Here is a 27,211-nt window from a genome sequence, read left to right on the forward strand (position 1 = left end):
ATGCCACATGTCCGGACCGTCTTGCATCCGATGGCGACCGATTCGGGTAGGGATGCCCACGGCACTAAGGGACATTATAATTATTCCTCTTGCGGCTGTATTCATCTGTATCGGTTATGGTGGCATCGAACCACGGACTCTCACACGCATCATGACACTCCTTCCTCTACAGCGAGGAAACGTCACACCAGGGGATATGTGCTCTAAAGACGCCATCCTTTTCGCCGAATATCAGCGCCAAGGGAGACAACTCTGTATTTGTAACCGACACAGCATGTCACTCCTGCCCCCTGTGATGTCCACCAACGATGTTTCTTCGGTTTCTCATTGGGTCCTGATGCCCATTCATGGACTTTACACAACTTTGCACAGCAACTGCACCTTTCTTGCTGTTTCTCAGGCTATTGGCGACTGAACTTTTGGGTTCTTCATCCCCCCACACAGGAACACAGCCCTCTGCAGGCAACCAGTCCTATTACCATTCTCTTATAAATAAATCACAATATTTCCCCTTCTATTCTTTTTGATTTATTATCAAAATCAACAACCACAAAAAAAAAAAAAAAAATATATATATATATATATATGCACACACACACACACACACACACACACACACACATATATATATATATGAGATATCTTGCTACATTTATACACATTTCTGTTTACACTTATAGATGTATACTTATCCCTCGGTATACATGTGTGTGCGCTTACGGGATAGGTTCATACGACTTTCATATTAACATGTACAATTATATTTCCCTCTCTATTCATTGACATCTATTCATTGAGATTCCCTGCATAACAATATAGGCACACTTGCATTTGCGCCCTTCTGTTCACAATGCCCAGAACTCTCTGCGTCTACGTACTGGCACTTTATTCATATGTGTATGTACATCTCATATATAGGTGCATACACAGATTCCTTTCCATTACTGATTATGCACACTTACCATTTACCTGGGTATATCTGTGCACACTACACGTATGCTTATACAGCCACTTATTTCTTGTGTCTCGATCTCTTGTCATTGGCATATTTCTGACATCATCACTTGAGTTGATGGAAGTTTATAATCCCTTTGCACATGTATGTATTCATTTTCATAAATTCATCCCTACCTTGCTTTCGGAGGATGACTGCACTCACAGACAAAACTGCCTCATTCACGCCTGAATGTATGCTCCTTCACATTTTAGTAGTGGCTGGTCCTTAGGGACCCACACACACTCCCTTCCCACCCACAGGGCTAAGGATGCCCTCTCTTGGTGCAGGGAGGGACAAGGCAACTCAACTCATTTGCCTACAGCAATCAACCATAGGGCTGGAGATGCCCTAACTTGGTACAAGGAGGGATAAGGCGGTCCAACTTAGAGGTGCCACTCCGGACACACATGCCCTTCATTCCTTCCCAGTTTGTAAGGCATCCCTTCTTCCCCCCTTGCCTACAACAGCCCTTGGTTTGCACCACTATGGTTGTGACAACAGCTCCACATGGGCCCTACATCTTAGCCAGCCCTCCCATGAAGGGGTGTCTATCTTTGCCTTCCAAGTTTCAGCGGACCCAAAAACTGCCCTCTGGGCAGGAGACAAAAGCCCATCTCTTCCACTCCTCTCTAGTAGGAGAATGCCTGGGTCATAATTGTTTTCCTCTACACTTGGGAGAAAGGCATATTGACAAGGACAGATGCATCTCACAAAGCACAACGAACCGTCCATTAGCCACAGGGGCGTACCTTTCTGCCCACTCATATCAGCACGGCAGATGCCGCATTCAAGCACATCACTTTGCCCCATCACCTTGCTTGAACAGAGATCCAGCATCAACGTCTCAAACAGTTGGTGTTTGAAAGCACTTTCTGCACTTGGTCTTCCCTGCCTGATCCTTTCAGCCTCAACACACAACCACTGCTGTGGTTACAGATGGGCATTCCTTCTCAAGCACTGTCTTTCCAATGAGACACTTCCAGGGGTTTCTAGCCTAGGCAGTTATCCCATCATGGAGCCCCAGCCTTCAGTCAAGGGCCTGTCAGAGGATGACTTTGTTGTCACTTTGGAAGCAAGCACCATGTCTTTCAGACACACGGTTGCACCACAAGACCCGTCAACTCCTTCCGGCTTCCTTACATTTCAACATAACCTGCATGGTGGACACCTTCATCCCTCAAGCACACAGCAGCTGTTTCCTGATTTACCCATGCTGACTGGTGTCCTCCTAGGACCAGTATATGATAATCAGTCATGTACGACAGTCACCATCAGAACAGCAGAGGAGGCAACTGCTGTCCAGACTATTCGGGCTGGAATTCGATTATACAATTTCTAGTAGAGAGTGTTTTGCCCAAGTTGCATCCCCAGTCCCTCGATCAAGAGGGCCTTAGGACTCACCATTGGGACGGATCCCAAAGGCTAGTTAGGCCCAAGGCTACAGCACTCAGTCACTGTGCAATTTGACTTCTAGTCTGAGAGACATAGTCCTTCATGAAAGACTAAGTTGCAAATGATTTCCCTGCACTCACTTTGCTGTTGGCCATACTGAAAACGTATGTCAGATCAGTGATTTGATGTAAATGGCCAGTACAACACATCTTGAGCCACTTACCTCCCTGCCCCCGCCCCGCTCCATCCCAGACTCAGTGCGCACCACACAGCCAGAGGCCTGTCATGGATCCGGTCCCCTTTCTCACTAAAGAACCTTCAGCAAAAATTTTCCCCATGGAAACCTCTTCCATTAGGAATTCCACCACAGAATGAGACTCAGTGACCTGCGGGCACATGAAGTGCACTTCCACACCACAGCCTGATCCAACCCAGCCATTGACTGCCGACAACTTTCTGCAGGTTGCTCCAACATGCCACACTCGGGTAGAGAAGCCACCAAGCCTTCCGTATGCCCCTTCGTGATGGTACCTACCTGGGCAATTACACAGCCCTGTCCCAGAGACACCAGGGACATCAAGTCTTTTGTTGCCAAATGTCTGCCATTCTATGCATAGGCAACATACCAGTGCTGTCATTTTTTGGCAACGACAAAAAAGAGGTGGGGGGAGTGCCCATCGCCTGTCAGCTTGCGTGGAGGAGCTCTACAGATCTGGCTGTCATGCCTAAGGCAAGCCCAACATGGTGGCCTACCTCTGTCTCATGCCACAGTTTCCTTCAAACACATATGTCACTTCCACTATCAGCCCACAACTGATGTGGAATCATCAGATCAAACTACATGTGTGCCTCCTTGCATTAACGCTCAACCGCGCTCAAATGAGACAACCCTATAAGGGTACGTGTTTCCTTCCCTTCCCTTGATTCAAAGGGCTCTAAGTAAAGTGTGGATTCAACACACCGACCCGATTTTCTTTGCGCTACATTTATCAGCACAGCTGTGGTCCACAGACCTCCCCCACAATACAGCTGCGGACCTCAGTCTTCTTACCGTGACCCAAATTTAAGACCCTCCCGTCCTCCCTGCTTCCTGTTCTCCCTGTTCGCGCGCTGGTGATGGCATAGTGCCGCTAGCCAGCGGGACAGAGGGGAGGTTACCTACTTCCGGGAGGTTATCGGCTGTAGTTTCGTTTTCTCCGCATAGGCGGATAGTAGTTTGCACAGGACAGGAATGTCAGACCCCTGCTGGAGTCTGCACTAGTTGGGTCACGGTAAGTATGTTATTTAAACATAATTTTAGATAGAAAATTTCCTGTAATATTCATTGTTGGTACTTATAGAGTACCTAGTCTCATTCAGAAACCAAGCTTAACACTGTGGCCGCTGCTGTCACCTTTGGGCACCCACTAGGGAGACCGCAGATTCACAACGAAAGGTGACCAATCAGGGTAAGTCATTCATAAACCTACCACTCTTATTTTGGGGAGGTTTGAAAGGCCATATTTTGTGCATGTGACAAGGGGAATCCCCTTCTATTGATTGACGCCATTTTTTCAGTACTTCTGCAAGTTTTTGAGTGACTTGATTATAGTTTTATCCGCAACTTCGATCTCTTCATTTTCCAAAATGGCTGCATCGACAAGCAGACAATGCTACTTCACACCTGAGCAAGTTATAGACTCTAAACTTGCTGGTGGTGAAAGGGTTAAAGCGCTTTACAAACATGGTGTCATTTGCACAACCGGTTGCCTACCTGGGTGGAGCCAACTGACAGCTGTCTTTGGGCACTCATCATTCATTTCTTGTGTCATTCAGTTTGTCTTGTATATCAGTTTCTCACTTCCTTGGCGATCATGTCATCACTAGGCTACCACTCCACGTAAGTCAGTGTCACCAGTATGGCATGTTGGGATTTCTTGTGTTTTACTGTCATGGCGAGTTGTGATCCTTCATGTCATTTATTATTTGGTCATTTTAAGTGATAACATTCCCTAGTCATTGTCAACAGTGTTGGTTGTGATCTGATGTGTGTTTGATACTTTCCTTTCTTTTTTTGTAATAAACTATGCATGTGAAACATGTGTGAATAATATATTATGCAATAATGATGATGTTTCAGTGAGAGAAACATAACCTTTAATGCAAGGGGAAAAACAAAACAAACTATGCATGTGTGATTGAACCCAGTGTTTTTTTCTGGCTTATTTCTCATCTTTTCTTTACTGTCTGCTTGTCAGACCATTCCCCCCTGGCTGCAGAACTGACTTGTTTGCTGATTACTAGACATGCATGCAGACACATGGTACAACCAAGAGTGAAAGAGTGAGAGTCACAAACACAATTGGAAGCAACATGCATGGAACACTTAAAAAAAAAAAAAAAAAAAAAAAATATATATATATATATATGTATATATAAAAAGCATACACAAAGAAGTGTAAACCAGTGTGTGTTTGAGTGTAGTTTAAATGTATTTGGGTTAATACAATACACTTCTTTGTGCAGGTCCTTGAACAGCACACAGTAGAGTTTGACAAGGATGTTCTGTGTGCAGTGAAGACATTAACATACATCCTTTCTGACCCCAGCTGACAGTCTGTTCAGTGTGCAGTGAAGACGTTAACAACACACATCCTTTCTGACCCCAGCTGATGGTCTGTTCTGTGTGCAGTGAAGACATTAACATACATCCTTTCTGACCCCAGCTGACAGTCTGTTCTGTGTGCAGTGAAGACATTAACATACATCCTTTCTGACCCCAGCTGATGGTCTGTTCTGTGTGCAGTGAAGACATTAACACACATCCTTTCTGACCCCAGCTGATGGTCTGTTCTGTGTATAGTGAAGACGTTAACAACACACATCCTTTCTGACCCCAGCTGATGGTCTGTTCTGTGTATAGTGAAGACATTAACATACATCCTTTCTGACCCCAGCTGATGGTCTGTTCTGTGTGCAGTGAAGACATTAACAACACACATCCTTTCTGACCCCAGCTGATGGTCTGTTCAGTGTGCAGTGAAGACATTAACATACATCCTTTCTGACCCCAGCTGATGGTCTGTTCTGTGTGCAGTGAAGACATTAACAACACACATCCTTTCTGACCCCAGCTGATGGTCTGTTCAGTGTGCAGTGAAGACATTAACATACATCCTTTCTGACCCCAGCTGATGGTCTGTTCAGTGTGCAGTGAAGACATTAACATACATCCTTTCTGACCCCAGCTGATGGTCTGTTCTGTGTGCAGTGAAGACATTAACATACATCCTTTCTGACCCCAGCTGATGGTCTGTTCTGTGTGCAGTGAAGACATTAACATACATCCTTTCTGACCCCAGCTGATGGTCTGTTCAGTGTGCAGTGAAGACATTAACATACATCCTTTCTGACCCCAGCTGATGGTCTGTTCTGTGTGCAGTGAAGACATTAACATACATCCTTTCTGACCCCAGCTGATGGTCTGTTCTGTGTGCAGTGAAGACATTAACATACATCCTTTCTGACCCCAGCTGATGGTCTGTTCTGTGTGCAGTGAAGACATTAACATACATCCTTTCTGACCCCAGCTGATGGTCTGTTCAGTGTGCAGTGAAGACGTTAACAACACACATCCTTTCTGTTCCCCAGCTGACAGCCAAGAGCCTAAGCAGCAGCTCAGAAAATGAACTGGAGTCACGGGTGAGGTCCCTGACGGAAAGCCTGATCCAGAAACAGACCACACTGGAGGCGCTCAGCACGGAGAACACCTCCCTGACCCTGCAGCTGGAGAGACTGGGGGTCAGTGACCCTAACACCCACCTCTCTCTGAAACACACACACACACACACACACACACACACACACTAAAAGGCACACACACTTACACACATACACATACATCCCCATCCTGGCATACCTAGAGAGTCAGAGTTGCACCACTCTGTAACACAATTTCCAAGTTTATGCACAACCATTTAGAACCGCAGGCTGATTATTCTCTCTCTCTCCCTCTCTGTCTCTTTCCTTTTTTTTTCTTTCTTTTTATTGACATGCAAAGTTTGAACCATTTTATTTTTGCATTTTTCCCAATATTCCTTTTTTTGGGCTACATTTAATCTGCTTGATATCATGCTGTATATGTAAATATTTGGTACAGACAGTGCAGCATCAATACAGGTCACTGCCATTCATGTTGTGTTCTTTTCTGTGAAAATGTGTTTAAGAAAAACAAGCATACATTTTTCATTTTACAAGAAAATGGTCAATGAGAGCATCTTCAAACTTGTCATATCACAAAATGGTATTAAGAGAACATGAAAAATATTACCATTTGACTGTTTCCTTTTTTCTGATTTGAATTAAATTTTAAATAGCATGACCATATTAAAATTGCAGAGTTACCTCCCTTGCTGTAGGTTTTCAGAGAAAAAGTATAGATAGTTGCATGCAGAAGAGGGTTAACCAGTTGAGTGCCTATAAGATGTCGGCTGACGTCCTACAAAAAGTGTTACCATAGTGCCTGTAAGACATCCACTGATGTCCTGCATATGTTCCAATTTTTCCTTCAGTGGAGTTTGGTTCAATTCACATAAACAGACTGAATGGTTAGTTTGATATGTCTGGATTATAAAAATACTATTTAACTGCACATACTTTACTATGACCTACTTGTGCAGACTCTGTCAGGGGTCTGATTCCTGGTCTGTGCAAACTTCTATCGCCTTTGCAGAGAAAACAAAAGTAGCTGCAGCCGATAACCTCCCCCTTTGTATCCCAGACTTGCGCCCTCCTTTTCCAGCAGCCATATTAACTCCTGCTCCAGTGCTGTTCATACAGCTTAGTTTTTTTGCATTTTCTGCCTCTCTATCAATTCTTTGGCGATCTTGTCTTGTATTTGATGATGCATTCTAGCAGGTCACACAATTTCCTAGCTCGATTGGATGATCGAGTTAAGTGAACATACATCAGGTAGAAGGACCCTTTCTATTCAATAATGATTTACTAACTGTATGTGATATGAGCGTGGAAAAGAGAGTTGCCTCATATTTTAAACAAGGCATTAAACACTGTCCAATAAAGGAGGTGGTCACAGTCAGCGGATTTACACAATTCTGAAAGCTGTGCTTGTAATCATGGACATCTGTAGCGATAGAGAAGAATCTCTCTTGTCTGATGATTGGTTTGAACACAAAGGTGATTAACTCTTTCGTTCCTATTTTTCTATGAACCATTACTCCCACATGTTCCGAGATCCTTACCATTCGCATATTCCCTTCATTCCTGGATTTAGAGAAGAGAAAGAAAGTATGAAGCAGGGTACTTATTTTGGAGGCTTATGGCAACGCGGCTCATTACAGTACACTAAGATGGTCATATACTGTTGTGTTCAGAATTGATGTGAGAAGTTGTCTGAGACCCTGTTGACACTATAGGGTGACATCTCTGGTGACACTCAGGTGTAAAACAGGTGACTTTGGGGTCAAACACAATGCGTACAACTACGTACTACATGCAGGACAGTGTTTTGCTTGAAGAGTATGCACATCATGCAGGTACTCACCGAGTAGTGCTTCATATGTATCTCAGTGCCACACTGCTAGTCATATCCACGAAAAACTGTCACAGTTGTCACTACTATTGTCCTTATCACATGAATGATTTGAACTTTGTCTCAAAGAGAATATATGCCTTTCACTACACTAGCAGTCACTGAGCCAGACTCAGATCATTATCTACACAATTCTTGAACAAAAACTATTCAGAAACGATACTGTCTCCAAATATGCATGTCCATGTCACAATCATCACGTAATATGCCACACAAAGGTGACACGTGTGTGATATACCTTGAAGCAGTCATGCCAGTTACTGCACAAGTATACACCACAATTTTCACACTTCTTACTTTTTTAACTTTTCAACACCCGCTATCTGTGCTTCTGTAGCAACAGCTAATTGCACTCTCTCCTTGTCATTCATTTGAAACAGATCGAAATCATTATCTGTTAGAGCGTTGTACAACTCATCATCAGAAAACTGGTCACAATCTGAACTTTCTACACATTCCGTTTTTCTGTGTCCATGTGTCTTCACAGCACGTCGGCAAGAATGTAGCGGCGCCCACTTTCCCACGGCCTAGGGAGGGGGAAGGGGGTGTCTGGCATCCATTCCACTCATAAACACTGTCCCGCTAGTGACCCGGCCAAGGATAGATGACGCGCACTGATGATGTGAATCGCGGGAAGTTCAAAGTGCTTACCGCGAGAACCTATTTTCATGGCTGCAGGAAGGAAAGGGGGAATTCTCTGCTGCACGGTTTTCCGGCCTCCAGGAATGAAGGGTAAAAATCCTGTAAACCGGAAAACCGTGCTGCAGGGATGAAAGAGTTAACAGCAACAGTGATGAAACTGACAGCCCATTAGATGGTAATTAGTCCATCTATCCAATCAGACAGTGTTTTTGAACAAGTGGCTATGACTGACAGGATATGTGCAGCGAGCATTGGAAGAAGGGGAGGAGAGGGAGAGGAGTGATGTAAGATGATAGGTTGAATGCCAGCCAAAGGGTATGAAGTGGGCGTGGCAGTTGGACTGGCACACGCTTACATTTCAGTTTAGATGGCAGGAAATCGACAACCACCAATGCTCCACGATTTTCACAAATCACGGGGTTGAACCTGCACTGGACATGAAACACGTGCTTTTTGTTTTTAACACTTTTTTTCACTGAATCAGATGGTTGGCCTGTGTGAAGAGGTGGCAAGCCAGATGCACAGCAGACACTTTAATCTGCCCACTTGCAACTTGAAGGGAGTGAATGTCATCAAAGAACTTCACCCTCTCACTTGCGAAAGCTCTTGGCTAACAACCTAATTGGGGAACAAAGCCCAGATGCAGAATCTACACTCATTTTCCTTCACAAAAACGTTTGCATTCTTTCTGTATCTCCTATAGTTTTTGTACTGGATTTATATATATATATATATATATATATTTTTTTTTTTTTTTTTTTTTTTTTTTTTTTATAATATATATATGTACCCCGGAATCCTTAAAATTCTCTGGCAAGGGGAGAGCACTTTTTTTTTCTACAAAATTCTCTGGTATTCAACTGGTTAATAGAAAAGTTATTTGAACTAATATCCATTCCTAGTTTTACTTTAAACTTTATAAAAAAAAACAACCCAAAAAACAACTCATATTCATCCTGAAGTTGACAGTAATTTATGATCAAATCAGTAAAATCCATTGTGAAGTTGACAGTTGAGTTAAGAGTGCATTAAGATCCACTGTTGACAGGAATGTTTTGTGTTGCAGCAACAGTACCGGGAAGCGGAGAACTCCCTGATGCGCTCTGCTATTGCCTCCAACAGGACTGGGGGCCATGATGATGACAGTGGGTAGTGTTTTGTGCCCCCTCCCCACGCCCCACAAACTCCTCTCCTCCCATTGTGAATATGCCATTGTCATCATTGTCATATTTCTTAAACCTTAAGCTTACAACATACTTTCCTCTACTGTTTCCTCCACAGACAGATTATTTTCTATGATTGGCTTTGAGTCTGACTCTACCTGCATACAACATCCTGTAACTTCCATTTGAACAACAGCATTTCGTGTGTGGTTAGGATAAACACTGGAGATCAGAAATAGTTTGCATGCTTCATTGTTCAGTTTGTGAGTAGTAAATAATGAAATAAATAAAATAATCAGAAAAACAAGCAAAAAACTGTGTCATTGTTCACTTGTTAGTTTGAGCAGTGTAGGTGCAAGTGTATATTTTTTTTCTACCTTATCTTTCTTCAGAACCATGGCATTTCAATCAACGGATCATACAATGATCATTTTGTAAATCTGGTCAAAAGAAGAAGACACAGAAAAGCTTTAATTTCAGCCTGATCAGCATCATGCCACATGCAAACACTGTTGGTGTTTTTTCTTTAACCTGCACTGCACATTTTACTATCTATTTGTTTCTGTGACAAGCACATCAACCACATAGGTGGAAAAACAGCAACAACAACAAAAAAATGTTGCTTCTGACTAACTTTCAGAAATGTTGGCTGCATCCATCATATCCAAAGACCCAAGAAATCAGTCCTGAAAATATCCACTCAGCATGCCATTTTTGCCAACATTATCAAACTGACTGACACCCCCACATTCACATCACCATCATCAGCCATTTGTTGAAGTTAGGTGTGCCATCTTGACTCGTATCCAAAATGCACACCAACAAACTTTGTAAAACTTGGGAAAACTATAAACCCTACCATGAGAAAAATCAAGGCAGAAGCCTTGTTCTGAAACCGGATTCATGACTAACAGGGGGGTCAAAGCTGTCAGAAGTTGAATAACACCTTACGCTGGGTGAATACAGTCACAGCTGGCTTCAGGAGATCAGTAATGCTTGGCAGCTTTAGTGTACAGTGTAAATTGATCTGAGGCTAAGTTGCTTTCTGTCGTAAACCAAATCTTGAAACAGTTCCCTCGTCTTCACCCCTTCAACCTGTCCCCCCATATCAGATTTCTTTTCTAGTGCTGCCTTTGTTCTTAGCTGTTAACTTTTCTTTCTGTGGTCTCTTTCTTTCTTATATCTGTCCTGATCGTTCATTCACCCTTTTATTTCTGGAAAGCCAAGATTTTGTTGTTGTTGTTGTTTTTTGTGGACTTGATAATCAGGTCTTACAGTGTAACTGTTGTATTCGTTTTTTATATGTGAGGTGTCCGTCGGCAATTTTTTGTTTTGTAAGCCAGCCATTATATATGATACTGTATGTTCATGTTCAGGTGAGCTTTATTAATACTTTGATGAAAAAATTGATGAAATGGTTATTGTCAGAGGCATGTCGATGAAATAGTTATTATCAGAGGCATGTCCTTGGTTCATATTTGTGAATCTGACTGAATGTGTGCCTAATTTTCTTTTCCGTTTTTTTGTTTTGTTGTTTTTGGGTTTTTTTATGTGATTTTTTTTATGGGGTCAGCGTTTACAGTATTAAAGCCCTGACAGGACCCTGTCTGGTCTGCTGAGCTATAGATAGCAAAAGATTATTTATAGAAAATAAAAAAAAAGATAAATGTTCGATTCCCTGTTTTCTTCAGACTGCTTTTGTGTGCTTAGACTGATTGGTTTTGCTTTCCTTATGGAGCTGTGTATCTCATTTATTTATGTTGCCCCATCGCAAACCAATGGAATATTCTAGGACAGCAGTTAGTCATAAACGCTGAACACTTTCAGGTGAATTTTCGGCTCTCATTGTGAAGTGATAAGAAACAAATCAATGTTCAAAGTGGAAATGTACATGTGTATTGGAGTGGTGGCCATGTGATAAAACATCTGCTTATGAAGCAAGAGAATCTGAGAGTGCGGGATCAAAACATACCAGAATTTTCTCCCCCTCCACTAGACCTTGAGTGGTGGTCTGGATGCTAGTCATTTGATTGAGACATTAAACCAAGGTCATATATATAGCAGTCACTTAGTACAAGTAAAAGAACACACAGCAACAAGAGAGTTGTCCCAGAGAAAATTCTGTAGCAAAAAACACCTACACATTTCTGCCTGCGGACATCAAACCTACATCCGTGCAGATCTGTGTTTGTCGCCCGTGGACGTAGGTTTGTCGTTCGTCTGGTCTTCTTTCAGTTTTGGTAGCAGTTAAAGGGAAGATACTCAAATTCAAACCAAACCGGAAGAATTCATTCAAAGGGAAATTCAAGTTTCACATGGGTGACTTTGGAGCCAAATAAGATGAGTTTTCAATGAAAACTGACTTTGGACTAGGCCGTCAACGAAATCATGATGGACTCTGACAGTGAGGAGGAGAATGATGAATTGGAAAATGAGGTCGAGGAGGAAGATAGCGATAATTTTGTTGAACCGAGTGCAGAGGAAGGTGAAGAAGTGGTGAATGATTCAGACAGTGCACGTTTTCTTTACATCTGTTGTGATATATTGTGCAGAAAAGCATGTTTTATGCGTGTTTTTCTGTTTTCTTTTATTTTAGCAATAATTTGTAATGACTAATTATAGATTTCCCACCTTTAAAGGCTTCAGTACTAAACTACAATTATTTTTTTTTTATTAACAATGCCTAATTTGAACAAAATCCACTGATGTTTAAAGATTTTATGAGCATTTTTCTGACCATGCCCTTTCGCATCAGCATAAAGGCAAAAAGTACTGGGCAAGGGCAGGCAATTCAACAAAAAAGGCTTGGGCAGAATAGTGTTAAATAGAAAAACCACTACACTTTCAGACAGAAAAAAAAAGAAAGGTATGGTGCTATACTGTGAGGTTTTTTTTACAAGATCTGTTGTGACGAAAAGATAATACAATGTTGGTACCTCTTGTGTGTGCAGTGCGTCACCGATTGCCAACATTAGTGAATGAAGGAGTCACAGACACTGAGGTGACCAGGAGAGTCAAACACTATGTCAACTCCATCGACAGGTTCAGGTAAGGGGTGGGATGGGAATGGGGGTGCTTTTCTTTTTCTCTTCAGGAGATGAAAGGATGTAAGGGGCTAGGGAACATGGTTGCTGTGTAATGATTCATTTTTGATATTGGTAATCTGTGTGCTTTTCTGAATGTGTGTGTGTGTTTGAGAAGGGTGTGTTATGTATTTCAGCAGTCACTGGATATATGTCATAATTTTCTGTTGAACTAATAGGATACAAGACAGCTGTAGCTGTGGGTTTTAAATGCATGCACCAAATTTTATGCCTATAGTGGTAGATCTAAATTCTCAAGTAAGTTCTACATCAGGAAATCATTATATATAAGGCGTATCATTAGCAACCTGTTATCTTCAACATGTTTGTAATAAATATGAGGAAATAAATGAATGATGGAAAGCAATGAAGAGAAATGTCCAGAACTGGTCTTTGTGTTGTATAGGAACCAACAATCATCATTCATGTTCAGAGACAGGATGCAATCACCCTGTAAGGCACTGCAGTCACACTGGAAAGAGAGAGCGAAAGAGAGAAAGGGTTATTGTGGTGGCATGCCTTGTCATCAGTCATTCTATGTGTTGGATGTGTGGATGAAAATATTTGTGTGAATTCAAGTCATGCAAATCAACAAAACATTAGCCAGACATTGGCACAAGAGGATCTTAAATGAGAAACTGTATCTTCCTGTATCATCCTGTATTCCCCTGAGAGTTCAAGGAGTCACCATGGTAGAATCAGTTGGGTGTTGCACTTGTGATCATCAGCGATCAGTGTTTGAGGCCCCATTTCAGCAGGGTGTTGTGTCCTTGGAAAAGGTACTTTCTTCATTCCATCCAGGTGTGACTGGGTACCTGACGGCAGGTTGGGGAAGGGGAAAAGGATGGAAGGAGAGGATTGTGTCCTGCCTTCTCATGCTGAGCACTAGACACAGTGAATGTGAATTTACAACCCTGGTGGCTGTAAAAGGCTATCAGACCTTTAACCCTTAGTCTTTTTCTTTGTTTTTTAATTCTCCTGAGTGTATTTGTGTGAGAATTCACTGTCAGACTGAGAATTGAACTGCTGTGCTGTATACGTAAATTTTGCTTGCACATGGATATCACAGGCAAAGTCACCAGTTTATTGGTGATGATTGATGGGTTGATTTGTATGGATACTTACATAGCACCAGTCCTCAGTCAGAGACCAAGTTCTAAGCGCTTTTCAAACACTGAGTCATCTGCACAACAGACTGCCGGCCAGGTTAGAGCTTTGGGCTGTGTTGCAGATGCTCATTATTTGTTTCTTGTATCACACTTTCACAGGCTTCAGTCATACATGCACATGTGCATGCATACACACACAACACATGCACATACGTACACACGTGTATATGAGAGATGATTTTACTTTGAAATTTTGCTAAGGGCAACTCTCTAGCTGCCATGAATTCTTTTGCATGCATTAAGTGCGTCCAGACACCACTTTAGGTCTGGTGGCAGGGAATACAATTCTGGCAAGTGTTGGATGTTGCTGGTGTTGTTGTGTTGCAGCATCAGACTTGGTGTGTTTTTGCGGAGGTACCCTGCTGCCCGCATCTTCATTCTGCTCTACATGGTTAGTATCAATATCAGCATATATATATATGTATATTTTAGTGGTTTCACATCACCTTCCTCAGCAAAAATTTAATTTGGAAAGTCTTAGGCTGGATGGGTTTTGAGTTAATGGCTGCATTAATGTTGCATGGCCACAAATAACTGTCCTAAATTGGAGGGGGTTCCAGGCCTGTCACCCAAGTGAAGTTTGGCCTTATCTACTGGCAGGGTTATGTTTGTTTAGTGTCAGAGAAGTTTGCATGCAAGTTTCTTCAGCTTTGTGCATTACCTGCCTGTTTTTACTCTGTTGATGTGAAGCAAAAAGTATGTAGAGGTGGGATAATTCTCAACATACCAGTCTTTTTACAAGATTGTAGTCATTTTCTGATTTTTTTTACATTTTCTTTTTTTTTTTTTCTCTTTCCATATTAGAGAAAGGTAGTAGTCATTTTCTGATATTGTTTTTTTCTTTTCATATTAGAGAAAGATACTGTTCTTTGCTTTCGGTTTTCATTTTCATCTGTTTTCACTGATTTGTTTTTCACACTTATGAAATGACATTAATTTCATCAAGTTGGGTTTTTTGTGTGTTTTTTTTGTGTGTTTTTGTTTTTTTTTCTTTCTTTGCTGTTTCCTCATGCTTCTCATGTGGAACAAAGATGGAAAACAGGAGATGGAAGTGGGGGAGGAGGTCTTCCACTTCCATTTCATTCTTCTGTTTTCTATGTTGTTGTTTTTTGTTATTGGTTTTTTTATCAGTGTGTGTGTGTGCATATGTGTGTGTGTGTGTGTGTGGGGGGGGGGGGGGTTGTTTGTGAGGGCATGGTGAAAGAAGTTTGTAGCTTATCTTTTTACTCTCAGTAAAATATTTCAGTTTGAATTCGTCTTCTTTTGACCTTGATATACTTCTCTCCTCACCTTTAGTTTTCTTTGTTTTTTTCCATTGGTACATTCAGGTCTCATACTTTCAACTAAGATTGATATTTAATGTAAAATATACTTATTATTATTTTGTTTAAATTCTTATTATTATTATCATTATCATAAAGTTGATGTCTTTGCACTTACAAGTGATGCTGGCTGTATTCGCGAACATGGCATGTGGGTTTTTGGCTCACAGCACCACCTCATACAAACCATGATGTTTCAGTAGATCTGTATAAATTATTTTTTGACAGCATAGGAATATAATTTGAATCAACTCATGCTCTTAGAATTATCTTTTTGCAGTTAATCATTTGTTAATAAGAAAGAAAATAACCCTAAAATAGGAAATAACAGAAAGGTGTGAAGAAGATGGGAAGTTTGAATCTTGGACTTGAGAATGTGCCGCTGATCATACGAGCCTCTTTAGGTACATGGAATTGTTTGGTTTACAGCACATGACTTTCAGTTCGACTCTTCATTTCAGGCGGTGAGCAAAAATATGATTTGGATATATAGACAGATAAATATAAAAGATAAAGTAATAGGCAGACATACACAAAGAACTGTTGCACCACCCCGTCCCCACCCCGCATGTTTTCATTCTTCTTGTAGTTTTTAGATCAGAAGGAATCACATGTGAGGCATTTCCATTTTGAAGTGATGTGGCTTTGCCTCGTTTTTGTGTGTGTTTTTTTCCAGTTGCTGCTGCACTTATGGGTGATGGTGGTACTGGCCACATACCAGCAGGAGATGCACAGCTGAGAGTGAGCTGTGGTATGGTCAGTCACACTGCTACACTGCTGGCTGCATGTGGGGTCTGACAGTGACACTTTCCACTGTGGGACAGCCTGTCATTGGTATACCTTTGGGTTCCTCTTGCTGCAACCGTTGGGGGAGGCTTAAAAGTTTATGGGGTAGAAAACAAAATCTGCACACAAAAAAATCCACAGGCTAGAGTGTTGTTTATATGAAAAAAAGATTTTAAAAAGAGAAGTGTAAAAACTAGTCAATGTAAAAGGACTAAAAATGTTTAGCTGAAGCAAGCATGTGTGTGAAGCTGGTACAAGTGGAAGCGGAAGCCTGGTACAAAGAAGGGTGAGAAGAGCTGGCTGACTGAATTGTATTACATTTTGTCAAAACACATTTCTCTGTGTGAAATTCAGGCTGCTCCCCCGAGAGAGAGAGAAATTTGGACAGACAGTGCCTGGGAAATAGGGTTCTGAATACAGCTGATTTATTATGAAGGTGTTTGGCAGGAATATTTCTGTTTGAGGAATAGTGCCCAGACCACCACTCAGGGTCTAGTGGAGGGGAAGAAAATACTGGTGAGTATGGCATTCACACTGTTCTTAAGTGGTTCATAACTTTTTGTGAACCCTGTAGTGTGGAAAATGATGAACTGTGATGCTGTTTATATGCCATCTCCTTCACACAGAGAGAGACAGCCATACAAAAAGTACCTGGGAAATAGAATTCCTGATACAGATGATTTATTATTAATGTGTTTGGCAGGAGTATGCCCGAGTGAGGAGTAGTGTCCAGACCACCACTCAGGGTCTAACAGGGGAGAAAATAGTGGTGAGCATGGGATTCAAACCTGTGCTCTCAGATTCTCTAATCTCCTTAGGGGATAGATTACCACCAGGCCACCACTCCACCAGTGCTGACGACAATGGAACACCAGTGAAGGATGATACTGAACAACACAAATAGTGTTGGTGACCTGCAAATGCACACGTCACCAAAAGTTAAGGACTGCTTCATGAAAGCAGGCATGTTTTCTTAAAATGTCGTAAATAATCAAGTAATGATTTAAAATATCCAGAGTGCATTTGGTCCACCACTGGCTTCTAACTGAATATACAAATGGCTGAATCAGGCACATGTTCGCCAGGAATAGTTTGAAAAATCAAAGTTTTTGCAAAAAAATTGACCTATTCATTGGTTTGTAAACAATAGCTGCGAGTTTTCAATGTAAAGAAAAAATGACAAGAAAGCACCTGTCTTGTTATGAGTGGTGCTCATTACATTGGCTACATACACAGTCATTTTCCAGAAACCTATCGTCACTTCACTATGTTCCCCGAGGAGAAAACAATGCAAGTTCTTAAACAATCTTTAACTTTTTGTGAACCATGTAGTTGGGAAAGGCTGAGGAAATGTATGGACTTGTGATAACCTTTCAAACTAGAATCACTTTTTTTTTCTTTCTTTTTTATATTAGTTTTTGTAAACAGTCATCTCCTTCAGCTCTGGCTCTTTTTGCTTTGCACATGTCTGCAAATCTTTGCAATTATATTAATTGTAAGGATGAAAAGCATAGTCTGTGCACAAGTGTGTGTGTGATCTCCAGCCCTTTGGGTTTAAATGCAAGTGACCTAAAAATAATTATGAATTTGATGGAAAAGAGTAAAAATATTAAGGACCTAAAAACTGATGGTTAAAAAAAAGTGTTGTACACACAAATTAATAAACCAAACCTGCTTTTGTAAATAGTGAGAGGTACGTCACTTCAAAATGGAAATGCATACTGTGCAAGAAAGCTCCCCTGGTTAGGAGTGGTGCTCAGTTACATTACCTTGGCTGCATAAACCACTGTTTGCCAGAAATCCACATCATTTCACTATACCCCCAAGAAGAAAACTCTTAAGTTCCCAAGTGGTCCTTCATTTTTTGTGAGCCTTGTAGTTCTCTCACTTAGTCTCATGGAATCATCACCTTCATGATGCTTGATGTTTGAAACTACTGACATGCTGTACAGTGAGCTCAGATACCCGAGACAAAACCAGAGAACATACCAGTCGTAGTGGCGAAGTGATAGCATTGTGAAGCGACTAGTGGGGGAGGACACGTGTTCGATACACATCTCAGGTGACCCATGACCAGCTGCTACCCAGAGTTGAGTGTGCTGTGGACTCAAATGGGAAGACTGGGAGCACACAATCGAGGTTTATCTTCTTCACTTCACTTGGGAGTGTTGCTCAGATTTCCTGACCAACACTGTAGTTGTCTGTATCTCTCAGCCTGGTTGATGCCAGGATATGATATGAGAGTACAGCCTTGTGAGGTAATCCCAAACCTAAATAGATTTCTATAACAATATCATCGTCACCCCCATCATCATTCATCATTATCAAAGTATAGAAAGCAAAACATCCCAAATTCGGAGACCCTCCCAAAAAAACAGAACCTGATAAGATTCCACCATACAAGTTGTCAAATGATGTTTTCATACTGTCAGATATTTATGCTACCTGGAATGAATTGGTTATTATTTCCTTTGGCTATTGTTGCTTTGTTTTTTCACACAAGTCCGCAGATATTTCAGATTTGAAATACTTCAAATCATGGAAAGTGAATACTGGTGAAAATTATTTTGCCTGTTATGTGTATATATGTGTATTGTGTATGTGTTTCTATAATGCGTGTTTAGACACAACGGCATCACTGCCACAGCGGTATCTGACTTTGACACAGAGTGAATTCTGAACTTAAACTTCTTAGCATATGAAACAGCTATGCAATTTGGTCAGCTTCTACATGGAGGAAAAGAACAGAAAATGAAAGCAAGAAGTGAGCAAAGAAATTGGGCTTTGTGAAGACCAGTGATTATTTATGCAAAAAGCACTGTGATAATATCCTAGCTGATCATCAGTGTTTCTGTCACCAGAACTTGTGTTACTCATCTAAGGCCAGCATTCCAGTTGTTTGAAATATTGTAACACTGTCATGATTCTTTGGATCAGGTTTTTTGTTTTCTTGTTTTGGGGTGTGTTTTTTTAGGGGTTGGGGGAGGGGGGGGGGGTTGTTGTTGGGTTTGGGTTGGGGGTTGGGGTAGTTGTAGATTTGTGAGGAAGAGGGAAGGTGTTGATGATGCAGTTAATTGAAGTTTCATTTCCTCCTGCCCCTGTACCAAAACTGTTGTTTGAATCATTCAGACTGATCTGCTTCTCCAGCAGAGTGTATTCATTTCAAGGCTTTCATTGCCATGTGTATGGAACAAATGTATAGTTTTGATCACAATACATGATAAGCTGTATTTTATGTTGGTGCTTAATTAAAATGACTTATGTATGTTCTGTAGACTGTACCAAAGTGATGGGATAATATTTTAGGAAGGTCAGATGATGGGATAACATTGGAAGGTCAGATGATTCAGTGTCTGCACAGTCATATTCTTCAGGAGGCCTGTGAACCCCTTGACTGCTCTGTTGACATGCAACATACATCATAAAACACCAGGTGCCAATGCTGTGTTGACATACACTGTTCATCCAAACATCATGCTCTTTCCCTTTCGCTCAGCATTGCAGAAATGTCATCTGTATGGAAATAAAATGAAGGAAACTTAATTCCTTTATGGGTGGGTGCCAGTGAGTGAAAGGGGGAGGTACACTGTGACCTTTCTCTGTTTTCTCTTTCTGTCTCTGCATGTGTGTGTTGTGAACGAATAGCTGGGAACATGTAATGATCAGTTGTGTGAGTGTGTGTGCATGTTTTGTGTCCAAGTTGCATTATATAAAGTTCATTATTTCTCTGACTGTCAGTAGTGGAAATATAGCATGGTGATACATAGTTTCTATAATATCATACATAGTTTGGAAGATATGAGTTATGACTGAACATACTATTATCTTGGGAAGTTGTGACTGAAGTGAGATTACAAACGTGTACATTCCATTTTCTGGAACTTTTCTCAGCACAAAGCATAGCAAAATGTGTTTTCAGTAAAAGGGATTATTCAATATTTTTAGAATGATATAGGTGGCCAAAGAAATAGATAGCAGAAAGAGAATACTTCCAGAAGCTGAGGACTCGAGTACTAGACTAATTCTTGCAACCGTCTTCTTTTTTTCTTTCCTTTTCTTTTTTTTTTTTAAAAAAAACATGGTCTCGTTCATCCTGCAAGTGCCAGTCATAACCACAAACATGGCTCTGGACCAACACATTTATCATCTGTGATTTGTTGGGGAAGAGGAAAGTTACTTCTTGAACAGTTGTGCTCCTTTATTTACATGTATGAACTAAATGTCAGTACAACTTTGTATATTCTATAATGTACATAGGTGTGGAAGATTTTTTTCTCTCAAACTTAATTGTCATATCAGTGAGGGAGACAATAAAAGTTGTCAAAAAGTGATGTTTGTGTTCATGCATCACACACACACACACACACGCACGCACACACCAGCATACATAATTTATACAAGTACACATATGTGCATAAAATTGTGGGTACACATTTTTCATATTGATACGAGATGATGTCCAAAGAAATCAGTAAATTACATGTGCTATATTTCTATAACATGTAGCTGAAAATCACCACATTACAGCAACTAGATCTAAATTCATAATAAGAGAATTATAGTGTTATTTGTCAGCTTGTATGTATACTGCATCACATTTATTCAAGACTCAAAAATCACAGCAATCTTTTGGGACCAAGTGCATTCCATAGATAGGTATTGAAGTAACAAACTGCTCTTATTATCAAGGAATTGTTCTGGTTCCCTTATGACAAAGTGCATCACCGGAAGCGTGTGAAATTCCCAATGAGGACTTATCTTTTGTTGCCTATAACTCAGCCGACCACTCAAGGCCATAATTATCAGGGCTGAAAAACTGTAAATATTGTTCCCAAAGAACCTGAAAAAATAAACAAAAATAAACAATCAAAGGAAAGTACCTGGAAAAGAAAATTATGCACAAATATAGTGCATCATATAATGACATAAACAGAGAATATGCCCCTGACCTTGACCATTGTCAATTTTTTTTGCCAGAGGATAAAAAAATGTAACCCGAACATAAGCATACAAAGTAAACAAATTTGTATTTACAAAACGTACAAAACTCGATAACGCCAACAGCACCTCACAATTTCCAGGTTCAAAAAAGGAAAGAACAAAGTCAAAGTGCCCAACTGACCCCTGGAGGGTTCTGCAGCCATCTTGGATCTTGCACGTGTGCATCTTTCATCCAAAAGCAAGCAGTTCCAAAGGAGATCGACACAGACAAAAGAAGCAAACGTGCGACCTCGACACTGTGTCTTTTCAGTCCATGTGTTTGTGAACACGAGAGGCCTCAAAATTATTCTTGCACATGAGGAAAAAGACAGTGGAGGGTTCATTTGTCAAACCTGTCACCAAGTAAGATACTTTATGTGTTTTGTGGTCACAGATGAAACACAAAGAATGATGATTACTGATTTGCGTTTGATGTGCCTCTTAAGTCATGTAAGCATGGAACTCTCCATGAGTCTATTTATCAAGTCTAGGAAAACCAAAAAGACAAAAATAGCTTTCAAGAAATAAAAACAGGGACCAAGAACGCAGAAAAAAAGAAAGGAAAAGCCAACAAATAAAAGGGGGAAAAGTGAGGAAGTCAGTGCAACATTCTGTTCTGCGATATGAAAGACAACTGGACTACTGGGAAATGACATTTTGGGAACAAATTTGAAATACCAGATACACGCCATTTTCCCCAAAATCATGTTTATTCTTACATTCCACCACCCACTGGAGCAGACTCCAGCAGGGGTGCGATTCCTGTCCTGTGCAAAATAATACTCCACTCAGGTGGAGAAAGTAAAAGCAGCTGTGGCTAGTGACCTCATATAGTTTATTAACTACCATTAAGCCATTTTCAACTTGGGTTCATGGCTATGTTCTTGAAAAGGTTACTACTAGCCACAGGGAGGTCTTTTAGTTACTCACTGACTGCAGTTTTGGCTGTTATCAATAACTGCAAGAGTGTGGGGCCGAAATAATGCTATACAAGAGAAAACTCGACTTCGACTCATTTTACAAAATCCAAAACCATCACAAAATGCTGATTTCAATAGTCAAAGGTGTTCAAGAATTTAAGAAAAAAACACAATCTATACACTTATTTCTATAATAAAGGGTTTAAAAGAATTAATAATATCTTTTCTTTCTTTTTTTTTTTTTTTTTTTTTTTTTTTTTGTATCTTGCATTTTGTTTGACACAGAGAACACAAAAGTAGGAAAAAGTAAACCAGGTTTGCTCCAAGTGATCCTATTTGCGACCAGAAGAAAACAGCATCACCAGTCTAACAGTCATTGTTCCAGTGACGACAGACAGACCAAGAAAGGAAACTTGGTTCAATCACTCAGTCATGAAAAAAAAAAAAAAAGCAAACAGCACCACTGATGTGATGGTAGGATGGGGTTATTTTGTTTTACAATATCTTTTTACATTTTTTTTTAGCCTTCTACATTTATCTGCTGGTAAAATACATTGAAAACACTGCTTCTACGTCTGCTTCTATTTTTAAATCGTAAAGAATCTACCAAACTGCACATATAAAACTAGGAAAAGGACAAATGCCGATCATTTGTATGTACATAAACATTGTCATCAATGTGAAAGTCATGAAATTGCACATTATTAACAGCAGCAAACAGGCATCAGATAGCCCATATGCACTTTGGCTACGAGTATTATATAGTTACCTGTTAATCTTTTGCCTACTGTCGATTCCAATTTTATTCTTTTATCCAAGCAGCATATCTAAAGTTCACACACACACACACACACACACACAAATAAAAGTGGTAATCTACATTTCTTTTGTCAAAAAAGTTTCTGACATTTATATAACCACATGCATTTTAAGCCAACAAGAGATGAAATCACAGACTGAAAAAAAAAAAAATATATATATATATGTATATATTCACATCTACTCTGTTTTAACATGGACAGCTGATTAAAATAATGTAGGAAATTGAAACTGTTTATCTGCGTGTGTTTCGCCGACAAAATCACATCTGTGATTTGCTGATTCACATACATACAGTACACTCACAAACCAGTTTCATCTCAGGTGAATGACAACACTACACCATAGACAAGCCAACCCCTGCATTTGCAATAACCCGCTGTATTTGTTTTTAAGACCATCTTTTCCCTCATCAAGTTCTTGTGCATGTGTAATAACTAAGATTCTGTGAAAAGTCTGAAAGAAAATTCATCAAATTTATCCAGCTCCTGTATTCAGTAACATTTATACCCTTTAAATAATCCACTTATGATTTATATCCACCAACAAGCTTTAACCATTGATATAACTGGCCTGCAGTAGCATGCATCCTATTCCAACTGAACCGAGATGATACATGCTCAACACCAACACAGTTGCCGTCCTGCCAGAGCACAAAGCAGACAGAAAGATCCCCTGTCAGAAACAAAAAGTGGAGATCAACGGTGAAAGAGTGCCGAGTCAAATGTGCAGACTGAGGGATCAGGATGAGGTTCAATAAGTGGCCTGCTTTGGCCATCATCACAGACCTGGGAGAGCGCATGCTTCACTTCTTTTTTTTTCTTTCTTTTTTTTTTTTTACATGTTTTTTAAAAATTGCTCATAATGGAAAGCAGCTACTGGAAGATAACTTTTAAAATGCTGCAGTGGTAATTTCATCGATGACATGTTCCAGCTGATGCCATTCTGTTCCTGTTCTTATGAAAAATGAATTTTTAATTTGTTCTGTTTTGCTGGATGGAACTGTGTAAACAAAATAGCCTTTGCTGTTCTTCACTGTTCTTTTTTCCACTGTGTTCTCTGAGTCATAATCTCTTATGTTGTGGATTTTCTGCTGGTCTTATTTAGTGTCCAGAAGTTTTCTGGTGGAAAGGCTGGAATTCGTGATTACAATCCTATACAGGTAGAAAGGCAGGTAATGCACCCTTCATCCAGGGGTGGTTGTCTTTTGTCCTGCAACATGCAAGTCGCACGGTGTGAGTCCCTGGATCTCAAACTGGACCTCAGAACTCCAGATGGCAGAAGCATGGCACTGAAGACTTAACAGTGCCATGTGACCTGCAGTTGTGTATTGTATTGTATTGTATGGCAATGTATTTGTCCAGTTTCTCTGTGTGAATTTCAGGCTCCTCTCCCTGTGGAGAGTACATCACCACAGTGGCACATCCGTATTTTTCTGGGTTTTTTTTCCTGCTAGTGTTATACTAGCCTAGCAAAGTAGATTTTTCTACTTGATTTTGTCAGGGACAACCCTTTTGTTGCCATTTCACCAATATACAGTGCATGCACGAGTTCCTGAACAAGAGAAATTAGATGGAAAGGAATGATTAGTTTAAAACAAGAAACCTGTATGTCAGTGGAAATGGTTTGGTGCTTTATTGAGGTTTTCATGATGGTTTTCACAAATTACATGAAAGGGAATGATTAATCTAAAACAAGTAACCTGAATCCCAGTGGAAATGGCACAGTGCTTCGCTGAAATTGAGGATTTTCATGATGGTTTTCACAAATTTGATAAAAGGGAATGATTAATCTAAAACGAGTAACCTGTGTATCAATGGAAGTGGCATGGTGCTTTATTGATAGAGATTTTTCAGGACAGTGTTCACCCATTTCCTGCTCCCACATGCAAAGGAGAGTGATAAAATGCTAATGGCATGTTTTCTTGGTCCACACTGTTACGGTTGGAATGACTTTACTGAGAGAGGAATGATGAAGTCAGAGCCTGAACTCTGGACAATTATCAGAAACATGACTTTTTTTTTCTTTATTTTCTTTTTCTTCTGTGGCACACATGGGTGCAGAGTAACAGCTTATTTGTTGTTACTTGAATTGGTTAACAAGAATGACTTTAGTTTTTAACTACAAGGATGCATTTAGTCAGATTATAAATGTTTTGTCGTCTGTCAATTTGCAGTGACTAGATCCCACCATTATGGTCATTAGAATGTGTATAAAATGAATAAAACAAAGAAATCTTCCTTCGTTTATCATGTACATTTTTATCAAATGTAAGTTGTTGACAAAAGAAAAATGATGAAGTCAAGAGGCTCAAACAATATAAATCACTGTTCTATACAAATAAAACACAGAGTAAGTCAAAAAAGAATCAGTGTTTTTGCGTAAAAATGTGGATGTCACATTTTCTTCACCCAAGAAGATCAGCACAAATCTGGTTCTGCGTTCAGTTGTTTCTTCACTTTCAGAAGCATGGCCGTTATGTTTTTGTCCAGTCGAGAGATGCTGTCAAATTCCCTCAACATCTCGGTGAATCCATCCACATTCTCTTCCTCGCAAGCCTTCAGTAAATTCTGCAACAGAATCAAAATTAAATAATGTAACCCTTCTTTATTATCACTGCAGTTCAAAATAACACACTCATTAATCTGAAGACAGCTTTCCACATATTCTTTAATATATTCTGATTACTTTTGCAAGGAGGATGAAATGAATGCATCTCTCCAACAATTAATAAAATGTTCAATTACCCACTGGCCAGAAAAAAAGTGAATGGCTGTGGCTGATTCTGTAGTTCAGTAATAAAAGTAAACGCCAACAACACCACAATATTATCATGACAGCAACAATTAGTGATATTTCCACATTTTCCCTTTCCAACATTTGGTTGCCTGAACAGTGTACATAATCATTCTGCATGCTTTAATGCTTTACTGAAATGAACTGAAGCCAAAACAAAAACCTTTCACAATTATTTTGCCCTGAAGAAATGTGTATTACAATGACAGAAACACTGAGCAGGGCAGGGTAGTGGAAGGAGTAGCACACGCGTACACACACACACACACACACACACACCGTCTTGCAGCTTGTCAACATGTTATCCTCATCTCAGCACTAACACAAAAGACGCCATTTGTAAAAAGAATAGACAGAGAATTATCAATCCATATTCAGACTGCCAGTGAGATTCACAAAAACACACTTTCAATTATACATCATAAAAAGAAGAAAAACAAGTTGAAGTGCTTTTTTAAAATGGAAATATGTTTATCTATCCCTGTTTTTATTTATCCGCTTTTCTTTTATATTTAGTATGTACAATATCTTAAATGTTTTTGTTTTTTTATGAAACAATAACACACACTTGCAAACATACTACTTAACCTCTTGACTGCGCTGTTGACGTACCGTGTACATCATGAAATGTCACTCACCAATGCCGTATTGACGTGCGCCAAACGTCATGTTACAACGTTCTATGTTTTGAGTCCCACACTGCAGAAAATACGGTCTGCAAACCATTAAGTTAGCTCCCCTGAGAGCTCTTTATCTCCTGACTTCCATTAGCTAAAAATATTCATCTCATTGTCCTATTTATGGCAAAAGTTTTGCAAGTTTGTACGAAGCTCAAGTTGTGTTCGCAAAGCCATGGCTGAATGCAGACAAACCCCAACACTTGCACGAGTATTGGAAGAAATCCTTCATGATGCAAATAGTAGAGATGAAGATTGCGGACTGAATGAGACAGAACTGCCTGAAGTTGATGCTGAAGACGCTGATTTTGACATGCAGGGGGGTGGAAGGTGGGGTTGCTTGACGAAAATGAAAACAGACAAGCCCAGCTGACTCAAGATGCAGGTGGGTGTTTATGAGGTTTGTCAGTTTATTACTTGCTTTCTGTTTGTTGTAACAATGAATATAACTGCATTGTGTGTGTTTTGAATGTGTTAGCTGTGGTAAGTAGCTTCGTCAGTCACTGATCAGTGTGTGTGTGAGAGAGTCAAGTCACGTGTGTACTGTGTGTGACCAACGCTGTGAGGGGGCGTGGTTTGCTGGATGGCTCATTGTTGATGACAGCGTGTGTCGCTTGCAGAGAGCTTTCTGTGAATTCATTCCCGAGTGTGTATTGGTTTGTTGTGTGTGTGTGTGTGTGAGTGGAGGAGGGGCGGGGGGGGGAGTAGAAGGAGATGTTTACAAAACTGAAATCGGAGAATGATATACAGAATTGTATGCCTAAATTACTTTGTAAATACAACACTTGTAGAAGTGTGTGTTGTCATTTTGTTTTGTATGGGAAAGAGAGAATGAAGGGGTGTGGCATACCATGAACCAGTTTCAGTGTGCGTGT

At 40.3% G+C, this 27,211-nt stretch overlaps 2 protein-coding genes across 2 annotated transcripts in view; one reads left to right on the forward strand and one right to left on the reverse strand.

Moving 5' to 3' along the window:
- The window catches only part of LOC143280821 (golgin subfamily A member 5-like), a 39,152-nt gene extending 15,453 nt beyond the window's left edge, over nt 1-23,699 (forward strand). Inside the window, exons 11-15 of the mRNA XM_076585521.1 lie at nt 6,020-6,169; nt 9,688-9,766; nt 12,736-12,832; nt 14,364-14,427; nt 16,035-23,699. Coding sequence (XP_076441636.1) covers nt 6,020-6,169; nt 9,688-9,766; nt 12,736-12,832; nt 14,364-14,427; nt 16,035-16,097 — 453 coding nt within the window. The 3' untranslated portion in view covers nt 16,098-23,699. The remainder of the gene's footprint in view (nt 1-6,019; nt 6,170-9,687; nt 9,767-12,735; nt 12,833-14,363; nt 14,428-16,034) is intronic.
- Nucleotides 22,267-27,211, reverse strand: part of LOC143280822 (alpha-soluble NSF attachment protein-like) — a 34,673-nt gene continuing 29,728 nt past the window's right edge. The window contains exon 9 of the mRNA XM_076585522.1: nt 22,267-25,433. Within this exon, the coding sequence (XP_076441637.1) occupies nt 25,284-25,433 (150 nt within the window). The 3' untranslated portion in view covers nt 22,267-25,283. The remainder of the gene's footprint in view (nt 25,434-27,211) is intronic.

Source organism: Babylonia areolata, chromosome 4, assembly GCF_041734735.1.
Source record: "Babylonia areolata isolate BAREFJ2019XMU chromosome 4, ASM4173473v1, whole genome shotgun sequence".
NCBI classification, from domain to species: domain Eukaryota; kingdom Metazoa; phylum Mollusca; class Gastropoda; order Neogastropoda; family Buccinidae; genus Babylonia; species Babylonia areolata.